The following is a 12,151-nucleotide window of genomic DNA, read 5'->3' on the forward strand; positions in this document are numbered from 1 at the left end:
CAAAATGGCTACAACGGAAGTGTTTCCGACGGACCGGTATTACAGACGGACACGTTTCTGGCGGATGTTTTTAACCCACCAGAACAGTTAAGAACAAGAAGAAGACATCGAAACGCGTATGAAAGTAATTGATTAGGATACTCTTATATTTTTCATATCAGGCTATCATATCATAATACCCATCCGACTGTCCGACTGTAATACCGGTCCGTCGGAAACACTTCTGTTGTGGCCTGTTTGCATTTGTGTTCATTTCTGTAAATGCATTCACCTGACACTTCCCAGCCACCGTAGTTTTGGCTTCTGCATTGTATCAAACAGAGCCTGCTAATAATGAAAGGACTAAGTGAAAATCAACCAATGCTAATTCACTACAGAACATCTCAGAAACAAATAAAAGTTTAGGATTATAAAACAACCCAGCCAAGAAAAAAAAGGAACATGTATATGAATCCAATGAAGGCGGCACGTCAGGGAAATTCCTAGTCATTGCACTGCACTGGAAATGTTGGTGTTGTGGGAGTTAGATCTTATTACTTTGTGAGTTGAAGTCAGACACTGATGGGTCAGCACACAGAGTATCTACAAGAGTTTCATTCCCATGATATGGTGTTTGTATGTGCAACAGTGTATATTCTGGTACACAATCATCAGTCTAGTTCAGGGGTCACCAACACGGTGCCCGCGGGCACCAGGTAGCCCGCATGAACCATGTGAGGTGCCCTCAGGAGCTCGAGTCACCAATGAGCTCCATCTAAATGCTCAATTAAAATGCAAAGCTCAGATTTACTACAGATTTCACTTCTCTGTGTAGTTGGTGTCACATAAAACACTGCTCGGCATTGTATATAGCAGGAGACAGGAAAACAAGCTTGGAGGAGAGACTGACAGACGAGCTACGGAAGAAACAACACCTTTAAAACACGTCCCAGGAGTACAAGGACTTCAGAGAATTGTGGGACATGGAGGATTTTACAGGAATTATACTACATAGCAGTGTGCCTGAGTATGTAAGCTCTGAGGAGAGCAGACAGTCCTCGCGTAGTCCGGCCAAATATGTTTGAGCCTTAAAATCTAATTTACTTTCTAGGATTCAAACTCTTTATTTTCACTAAAACATTGTGACCAATATTTTCAAGTGCTGCAGATTTGGTGTCCGGTCAGTAGTATATTATATATAATATGATATATAAAATATATTAATAAAAACGCAAGATGGATTTTTGGAAAACATGATATAATTGTTGAATTTTCCAAATGTTACATGTTATATGATCAGTTAAAAGTTTTTTGTTAGTAGCTAGTAAAATAGGAAGATGATAATTTTCTATGAAATGTAATGAAAATGAAACAATTGCATAAGCTTGGAGAAATAAAGTGTAGGAGAAATAAAGTGTTGCATGTTGAAAATTAAGTTACTGCTAGCCTACCTTATTATCTTAACCTCTAATTAAAGTAAGCGCGTGAACATTTAGTATTTAAGAAGTGCTTTTCTAACTGGTAGCCCTTCGGACTACGAAGTAGCTCACAGTTTCAGAAAGGTTGGTGACCCCTGGTCTAGTCTGTGAAGTAGAAAACGAATAAACACCACACATAGCTATTTCTCCTTTCTCTCTTATTTGAGCTCAAATAGGCCATAGCCAGAAAACCTCTTTTCTAAATATTAACAGGGACATGCATGTCATCAGCACCCTGAGGGCAACTCAGAATAGCAGCCTGGATAGAAGCAGCACGTGCTTCAGTGACAACTGCTGAACCTCGAGCTCCACTCTGAAAGGCTTTTTTCCTTAAAGATAATGCTTTTTTTAATGGTCATTTAATTTTAGATCTCAGCCTCTGTATCTGTGTGTTTGAATAACACTTCTTGTGGGCTAACTACTGTGTTCAACTGTGGTTAATAGGGTTTACCATGTGGTAAGGTGTACTGTTAAATCCCTAACCCGTTGGACTTTCTCTCTACTTCTTCTGACTTACTAATCCTAAGACGACTACCACTGAATTACATTTTACCCCTTGGAGCAGCAAGCCATCAACATACAGTTAACAAAAGAAGTCTTATGGAGTTGAGGTAGTTTGTAACTATAGGTTATTCTTTCTCTACTTAGATGGTGTCCCAGAGGATCCACTCTGTAGACTTGTCCTTTTGTAGTCTGGAGCATCTTCCTCTCAACCTCTTCTACAGCCACGACCTTACCCATCTCAACCTTAAACACAACTTTCTGCCTGCAGACCAGCGCCTGCAGCAGCTGCAGAGGTATGGTTTCATTCTAACTATACAATAAACACAACTAGGAAAGTTCATATGGCTTGGTTTTCGTAGGTTTTCAGTTGTGACACATCAAGAAAACGTATTTGTTGGGTCCAATTGGGGTCAGTGGAGGGCAGCACAGAGAGTTGAATTGCAAGATATAATACTTTTTCATACATAAAATAGGATGAGACCATATCGTTTATACAGATAAAGAATTATTTTTAAAGCCTTTTTTGCATTAACATAATATTAATGTATATCTTTCTTTTTTATCATGTCTGCATGTGTCATCAAAGTAGTAGGGTAAGTAGTAGTAGTGTAGTGCATTCTTTCAAAAAAATAAATGAATAATACTTTTATTATTTTACTGCTCATATACAATGAAAATAACAGTGAACAGTGAGTGTGTGCTTACGGGTGTGACACAGGCCCAGAGGAAGTTGGGACACCAAGGAGGAACTCGTAAACCACCCCACCAGGGGCCTCATTTATAAACGCTGCGTACATAAAAAAAATAATGCGTACGTCACGTTTAAGCAAAGTTTGTTTATTTTTCACCTGTTACAGTCTGATGAGGCAACTCTATCTGCCTTTGTATTCTTTGTAATGCACACTGTGTCACCAAATTACGCTCCCCTGTGTGTGTCCACCTCAACAATTAATACCTCCACCTCACATTCAGTGAAATTTGTTTTATTTGCTTGTTTTCCCCTTCGGTCCACCTTGAAATTTGTATTAGTGAATATTCATTTAGGGCATTCACCTGACCTTCTATGGGCATCAAATGGGCAGAGCAAGGTGTTTCTTCATGTGCGGCAACCTTCGAGTTGATTGTGATTTATAGACGGAATAAAGTGTGGGACGTATGTGCGCCCTCGTTTATAAATCGTAAAAAAAAGATTTGTACGCACTTTCTGGTTTTTAGTGTACGCCAGCTGAAGTGTGCTTACCTAGGCCCACTTTTGTAAATGAGGCCCCAGGAACCAGAAACACCAGCCAAATCTCCAAGAGAGCACCAACATCACTCTGTGGGCAACAGGCCCCAGTCCACCAGCTCCACACTACCAGAAAGCTGGGAATGCACTTTTGGATGGCCCAGCCAAGAAATCCACTCCCAAACACCCCCATCACTGGAAAACACCCATTGAAGCCAGCATGCCCTGGCAGTGGACCAAATCAGCTTGATGTTGACCATCCAGGCCACAGAGCACCAGCTGCTCCCCCACATGTCTGCACGGCTCCCCAACCGCAATATCTGTTAGCGAGAATGAGCTTTGAATTAGAAAGAACAGAAAACACAATGGCTAATTTATTTAGAGATGGTATGAATTTTAACCATCCCTTGGAGCAGAAAATGAGATCTTCATAAAAAGCCAAAAACAGGTTCTTACTAAAAATTCAAGCATGTCTCTTCTCTTCCACTGGCATCTACAATAGCGGTATAAGGCAAAATATGAGTGTGTTTACCCAGACCTTGACACAGTCTTTCCCTATAACAAGCCACGCTACAAAACTCACTTGCATATCTGTCAAGTATTCCGTTTTGGCCGGGAAACTCCCGTATTTTACCCCTCTTTCCCGCCATCTTCCCGTATTAGTATTTTCCCGTAAATATCCCGTATTTTAATGTAATAATCATTAAAAGATACTTTACTAAACTGAACGCCATCACTAGCCTCGCGAGAACTGCCACCTGAAACGGACTGAGTGGCAGTTCTTGCGAGATTAATGCAGATAGCAGGAACAAACCCGGAAACAACTCAGAAGAGAGATGATGAATGAAGACGTTCCGGTAAAAAAATCAAAGAACTTGTGTAAATACGTTGTAAACTGTGACAAAGAGTTTATCTTCCTAAAGAGCAGCAGGATGTGACACAGTTACACGTTCTGTAAGATTAATAACTGAGATTTTAACGTCTTCCACAGCAGAAGGAACTACGTAAGTCACCATGAAAAATCAGCCAATCACAAGCACCACAAATATACACTGCTTTAAAAAAGAGTTAAAGAATGTAAAGTCTACAACAAATGTCTAATAAGTCATTAGTGAATACCAGAGAACCACATGAGTGAGCATGAGAAATTATAAGAAAATATATAATGAAAATAAAATGTTAATGTCTAACTTAAAGACAAGCAATGTGAAATTAACAGTGAATATCCAATATGTTAACTTGTTTATTAACTGTAAGTATATTAAATAAACACATGTGCTTCATATACACATTTAGGTTTTTATTTAGGCTGTTTTATAATTTAGGAATTAGAGCTGAGCAATATATCGAGATTCAAGATGTATCGAGTTTTCTATTTTGGCGATATATATATATATATATATATATATATATAATAGCCTATTATGTATCAAAATACTAGTTTTAGGAGTCTCTGCTTTTACTTCTCAGAACAGCATGGAAAGCTCAGTTAGATGGATTAATGAGTGCACATATTGTGCAGCTGTTTGTTTGCAAACTTAACTCAGAGTTGTCTTTCTGGTCAGACTTTATTTGCTAAAATTATCTAGATTTTTATCGTATATCACCATTTTGAGAAAAAATATTGAGATATGAGTTTTGGTCCATATTGTCCAGCTCTAGTAGGAATGTTCAGAGCATTTCAATGTTAATAAAGGTCGACCTACCACATTCTAATTACATAATTGTATTCAGTAAGTGGTAGACAAGTGGGTATTTTAGATTTCTTGTACACCTATCTTAAAATATAAGTGATACTGGAGCTTGGTTGAGCGGGTGGGATGGCTCATAGTGGGCGCCAGAAAATTTCCCTTATTTTCAAATCCAAAACTTAACAGGTATTTACTTGCACGTTCTGTCCCTTATGAGGGAAAAAAACAAAAGTCGCACATGTTGATATTGTGCTGCCAGAATCGTCTTTCATATAAAACATTATTGAAAAAAACATTAAGTAACGATTTTTGGTTTTTATCACTTACCCCTGGTCAATGAAAATCCCGGAGTAGCAAGAAATGCTATGACCAAATATACCGTTGGGACCACCAATATTTGCCATAACTAGTCAACATTTGTATCAGTTTTTCCACCGATATTGAAATATGTAGTGTACTGTCTCAAGCGGTGTGTTACTGAATATACTTTGTGTATGGTTTTACAGTGCTAACCAGTGGTGAAAAAGAATATATTTTTTGGTTTTTCGAACTGACCTTTAAATATGGGTCAGTTCCTGTAAAAAACAGAAGTCCAGAAACGTATTGTTGCAACCAGTCTGACCTACTAGAAATGGTTTGTTGTCTTCCATCGCGTGTGCCAAAACAAAGTCTGTAAATGTTTTCAGTAGGTAAGCAGGGTTTATGATGTGTTTCAGTCTTTTTACACAGTAATATAGATTGTTTGCAGCTAACAACTGATCTAGCACTAACTCGCTAGCTTTGTTAATAGATTTGTACCCCATACGGTACATACTATGAAATAAATGTTTTATGTGACTTGGTTATTGCAGTTTCATAGTAAACATCATCAGATATATCATTTTTGTTGTGGAGTACTCCCAACTGTTGACCTGCTTAGATAATTAGTCTGGACAACTGCTGAGGCTGACAGCTGTTATTTGAGACAAAATATTGAAAATAACTATGGCACTTTTGAGCTACACTTCACACTTTCTTGAAGTTGAATAGGTATAATCTTTTTTGTTTTTGTTTTTTTGCACAGATTATGTTTATTTGTGGAATACATCCATTGTGGCATCACATTAAAAGTAGGTGTAATTTGTTATTTCCATGGAGATATCATGTGACCCAAAAATAAGTTGGGGTGAGGGGGTCTATATATATATTGGTACCTGTTAATACCTAAAATCAGAAATTTTGTGTTAGACAATATCGCCATATCGGATAACATTGAACATCAAAACCTATGATTGACTTTGTGTAAATCTTCATTGTTTTCCATTTTTAATAGAGAAGGAAATTAGAAACTACATTCATGTTCTCATCCTCTCTCTGTTGTTGTGTAGGTGTGCCCTTTTTTCCCCACCACGAAGTGGAAGGGGAATATAGGTTTGAGCTCTGTCCATTTGAGTTAAAGTGGACAGCTTTTCTCAGAAACTGTTTAAAATAGGATAACCAAATTCGGTGTGTGGCTTCAGGGCATCAATACCTTGATAGAGTTCAAAACTCATATGTCCACCAGCAGGTGTCGCCATAACCAAGCTCAACGCGTTTTGGCCTATAACTCCCACACCGTATGTCGCACATTCAAAAATCTCATATCCACAGGTTCTCTGTATAGCACTGAATCAGCTGAGCTAGGCCGCACCCAGTTCTGCCTCGAGTTACGATGCCGCAAAATCAACTTTTTCTAACTTCTTCTTGGGGTTTTGTCCAATCAGCGTGAAACTTGGAATGTAGAGTCTTCCGTTGGACCTGATCTGAAGTTGAGGAAAGAATTTGTTCGGTCAAAATATGTGCAAATTAATAACGAATGAAGTTTTCTAGCTAGCTACAAAAAGGCAAACTGTTTGCATATCACGGTCAAAATAACTGCTAACAACACTAAATCAGAGGTCCTTGGTTGGCATGTGACAGTGGGGGTATGAGCCACATTTGAATGATTTAGACCACTAGGGGGCACTGCAAATATGGGGCATTTATATCTCTTAAATGTGAAGACCGATTTTTACCAAATTTGGTGGGACTTGGTTGCTCCTGAGGCCATATCTCAAAGTTAATAATGATTGGTCAAAGTGTGACAACCAATCTGGCGAGGAATGTTGATGCTATGTCCTCTTGTTGATGTTGCATTCACTCACATTTAGTGAAGCCCCTTAGGCTTTAACAACTTGCAAGACATTATTGTCAGCATACTAGGAATTTGATCAGTTTCAAACTGAGACCATATATAGCCGATGAGCCCAAGCTGTATCTGACTCAGTCCAAGCCTAGATCCCCCCAAAGGGTTAGATGAGTCTGCAGTGAAGCTTTTAATGTGATGGGCCTCCCTCACTTTTCTCTCTATAAGCACCATCTGCTGCCTGCTTATGGTCCCAGATTAAAAGCTACAGCAAAAATAGATGCTTCGGGGTACAGATTTGGGGTCGGTCATTAAAAAAGTCTTGATACAGTCAGGCCTTTTTAGAAAATCATTATGAGATAGCTTTATGTTTATGTTGTTGGGTGTATTAGGCTGTGCATTAGTGTCATCCTGATATAAAACTCTGACTGAATGATGTCAAGATTGGATCAATCAAAGAAGACATAAAAATCCTCCACAGCGCACCTGCCGGTCAAATGCACGTCACACATATACTGCTGCCAAATCTATGTAGGCTCATCCACAGTTGATTGAGCATGTTAGTTAGTTGTTTAATTATTACAGTCTGGAATGATGTCATCAGGATCATTTAAAATATACTTAAGTTTATATATATATATATATATATATATATATATATATATATATATATATATATATATATATAGCAAATATATATTTCATGAGTAATATAGTTGTCTTTGTCACATTTTATTTGGCTTTCATAAATAATTATGCACATTTACAGATATTGTACATGATATGAGTGATAACACGTGTTATAAAGGCTATTTTACACAATAGGTGTGTCTTCAGATTTTTACTTGTCCTTTTGTGTACCTTTGGCACAAAAAGTTTGGGAACCACTGCTCTACGCAACTCAAAAATGCAAACATGGAGAGGCAGCTAAGTGGGAGTGCTAAACGGAAACTAAAATTGGAAAAGGCGATCAGAAACGCAGAAAAATGTTTTCACTAGTATATTTTGCCAGATCAGTATTTCTTTGAGAGAAATTGACAGGTTTCCAGATATTTGTTTTGCCAGATTATACTGATGCTGATGTGTTTTATTTTCATAGCATCATATGTGAGTGAGCGGCTTTGACAAAAGGATATAGTGGTGTATTTGTATTTCTATGAGCATCTGCACATCTGTACATCAAAATGCACTTAATGACAGTTAGATATTGGTGTATTGAGTAAATGTATGTATATTACTGGAATGTATTTATTATTTTGTCATATTATGGTAATCCTGGGGTCGTGATGATGGAGCCCTTGAAAATTGTTTCCCAGGGTACATCGAAGTGTTAATCTGGCCCTGGGTAATAGGCTCGACCAGGGGTTCTCAACTGGTCTTACTTAAGGATGTAATCGGAGGGTTGCCGGTTCAAGCCTCACCTGGGCCATCACTGTGGGATGTTGAGCAAGTCCCTTAACCCCGAACTGCTCCCCAGGCGCCGCAAAAATGGCTGCCCACTGCTCCTCAGTGCCCTTACCCTAGAGGTAGCATGAGACAGTGTCTACAACCCAAAGAAGTTAGTCAGTTAGTCATTCAGAATAGCACATCAGTGCACACTGTGGCAAGAAGGTTTAGCGTCTCTGTCACACACACTGTCAATTCAATTCAATACAACTTGATTTGTCCCAAAGGCATTCAACACACAATACTCAACAATACATTAACAATAACACTAACATTCTCAGAGTTAACAGGCAAGTATTCTCTATGTATCCCAAGGACGCACAAATGCAACTGTCCTGTGTAGAGAAAAGGGACACCAGTGTAACAGTAAAGATAAAGATACATAAGAAATCAGGGTATCATTTAGGGTGAAAAGGGGCAGTATTATAAAAAAATCACTTTATAATGGTTTTGCTACAGTGATATATATCCATTTAGCCTTATTCAGAGGGCCAAAGTTCAAAAAGTTCTGTTTCCTCCCTCCCTTGTTATTCCACATTTTGCAAAAAGTCACCTCCAAATGGGCGAGTTGGATTTTTCTCGCATGTGACGTCGCACACATCGCAGAAACATCGCAGAAACTCCTCCTCCTGACAATCCTCGCTCATCCTACCCTATAAGAATGTGAAGTCCTCCCTCTCAAACTACCTCACAGGTAAAAAAAACACCATATATAGAATATATATTACACTTTATTGTTATATATGTAAAGCTATAAACACAAAATGTGTTCTCTGCATTTAAACCCTTCCTGGGGAGCAGTGGGCAGCCACGGTGTAGCACCTGGAGCAGGTCCATTTTTAGTAACCGTTATATTGCCTTTGACTTAATCTCAGAATCAGAATCAACTTTATTGACCAAGAATGTATGTTATACACACGAGGAATTTGACTTGGTGAACTGTGCTCTCTCTAATAGTGTAAACATTAAATAATAACAATCAACTAGAAAAAATGATAATAAATATAAACATAAATATAAACAGTAGTTAGACGAGAATGTGCAAAACTAAATAAAATAACAATAATAATAATAATAATAATAATAGTATAAAAATTAAAATAATAACAAAATATAATAATAATAAGATAATAGTACAGTAGTGCATTGATGAGGAGTGCAGGAGAACATCTCAGTGACAGATTGTTCCAGGGTTGTTATGTTTAGTTCCAGGGTTATTTCACAGATCCAGGTCTGACACTCTTTGACTGTTTTGTGTTGATCAAAGTGACAGCCTGGGGGAAGAAACTGTTTTTATGGCGGGTTGTTTTGGCATACAGTGATCTGTAGCATCTGACGGAGGGGAGGAGTTTAAACAGATTGTATGCAGGGTCATCTCCACAGTCTTGAACGGGTTCAGTTCCAGATGGTTCTGACTGCACCAAAGAGCCAGCTGTTCCACCTCCCGTCTGAAGGCAGACTCGTCCCCGTCCCGGATGAGACCGATGATGGTGGTGTCGTCTGCAATCTTCAGGAGTTTCACAGAGGGGTCCCCTGAGGTGCAGTCATTGGTGTAGAGGGAGAATAGAAGTGGGGAGAGAACACACCCCTGAGGGGCGCCAGTGCTGAGTGACCGGGTGCTAGATGTGATGCTTCCCAGCCTGACTTGCTGCTTCCTGTCAGACAGGAAGTTGGTGATCCACTGACAGGTGGAGGCCGGCACTGTGAGCTGGGTGAGTTTTTGGTGAAGGATGTCCGGGATGATGGTGTTGAACGCAGAGCTGAAATCCACAAACAGGATCCTAGCGTAGGTCCCTGGGGAGTCGAGGTGATGCAGGATGTAGTTCAGTCCCATGTTGACTGCATCCTCGACAGACCTGTTTGCCCGATAGGCAAACTGCAGGGGGTCCAGCAGGGGTCCTGTGATGTCCTTCAGGTGGCTCAATACCAGCCTCTCAAAGGACTTCATGACTACGGACGTCAGAGCAATGGGTCGATAGTCATTGAGTCCTGTGATGGCAGGTTTCTTAGGGACTGGGATGATGCTGGAGCTTTTGAAGCAGGATGGTACTTCACACAGCTCCAGTGATGTATTGAAGATCCGTGTGAAGATGGGGGCCAGCTGCTCAGCACAGGCTTTCAGGCAGGAGGGAGATACTCCGTCTAGTCCTGGAGCCTTTTTGATCTTTTGTTTCTTGAATAGCTGGCACACATCTCTTTCATTGATCTTCAGGGCAGGTGGGGGGTGAGGTAGGGGGGGAAGTGGGGGTAGCAGGAAGGGCAGAGTCCAGGTGATGGGCTGATGCTAATGAGCTGGGGGGTGGGTGTGAAAACCTGCAGTAGAAACTATTCAGGTCTTTAGCCAGTCTTTTGTTACCTGCAGGGTGGGGGGAGGGTTTCCTGTAGTTAATAACCTCACGCAGGCCTTTCCACCCTTCTGAAGGGACTTTGTTTGAGAAGCTTTGTTTTAGCTTCTCAGTGTAGCACCTCTTGGCTACTATGATCTACTTGGTTAGTGTGTACTTGGCCTGCTTAAACAGGTCCCAGTCCCCACTCGTGTAGGCTTCCTCCTTAGCCTGATGCTAGGGATGTAACGATTCACTCAACTCCCGATACGATTCGATTCACGATACTGGGTTCACGATACGATTCTCTCACGATTTATTTTACAAAATGGGACTGTAGACAAATTTTTTTTTTGGGAAAAAAACTAGAAAATGCTGTATTATTTTCCTTTTATATTTCATTGTCAAAAGAATCCCTTGATAAACTATTCAAAACAATGCAATTTAACTAAAAATAAATCTTGAATGAAATAAATAAAGGAATAATACAAATGAAAATGAAGCCTATTAATTTAAATTCTGGTTCTATAATAAACAATGCAAAACTGCATAATAGTTCTTTTTCTTTTTAAAAGTGCAACTGAAAATGTATTTTGTGCCTTAACAATTGGACTTTAAAAAAAAACTGTGATTACACTGATTTACGTCATATTTGTTTGGACCAGCAGAGGGCGCTGGTAACACAGTGGTCGGTTGGCATGCAGATATTCTTGCAGTGAAGAAGAGAAGCTATGCTAGCAGACAGAGCTAATAGAAAAACGTGACTTTTACAGATATTCAAGTAATATTACAGATATTCTTTCGGTGCTAAAGGGGTAAGGAATCATTTATTAACATATTTAAGAGTAGAAGGCGGCCAGAAAGAAAGTATTGGCAGACTCCGCCCGCCGCCTACACTTGTGGATAGCGCCCTCTGCTGGTTAAAAAAAGTACTGCGATTTAATTTTCAGAAAATCGATATCAACCGTGATACCTATGAAACGATTTTTAACTGCCTTACGATTAATCGTTACATCCCTACCTGATGCAGAATCCTAAGTTGAGGTGTGAACCAGGGTTTGTTGTTGTATGTGCAGAAAGTCTTGGTCTGCACACACATGTTCTCACAGAAGTTGATGTAAGATGTCACAGTGTCAGTCAGTTCATCAAGGTTGTCTGATGCAGCTTCAAAAACACTCCAATCAGTACAGTCAAAGCAGTCCTGTAACTCCTGCTTTGACTCCTCTGTCCACCTCTTTACAGTCCTTACTATAGGTTTAGCAGATTTAAACTTCTGCCTGTAGGTCGGGATGAGGTGAATCAGACAGTGATCAGAGAGCCCCAAAGCTGCAAGGGGAATCTGACGTGTTTGTGACAAAGCG

At 39.6% G+C, this 12,151-nt stretch overlaps 1 protein-coding gene across 1 annotated transcript in view; it reads left to right on the forward strand.

Moving 5' to 3' along the window:
- Window positions 1-12,151, forward strand: part of phlpp1 (PH domain and leucine rich repeat protein phosphatase 1) — a 105,394-nt gene that overhangs the window by 78,621 nt on the left and 14,622 nt on the right. Inside the window, exon 4 of the mRNA XM_028441310.1 lies at window positions 2,106-2,254. Within this exon, the coding sequence (XP_028297111.1) occupies window positions 2,106-2,254 (149 nt within the window). The remainder of the gene's footprint in view (window positions 1-2,105; window positions 2,255-12,151) is intronic.

Source organism: Gouania willdenowi, unplaced genomic scaffold (genome assembly GCF_900634775.1).
Source record: "Gouania willdenowi unplaced genomic scaffold, fGouWil2.1 scaffold_215_arrow_ctg1, whole genome shotgun sequence".
Lineage (NCBI taxonomy): Eukaryota > Metazoa > Chordata > Actinopteri > Blenniiformes > Gobiesocidae > Gouania > Gouania willdenowi.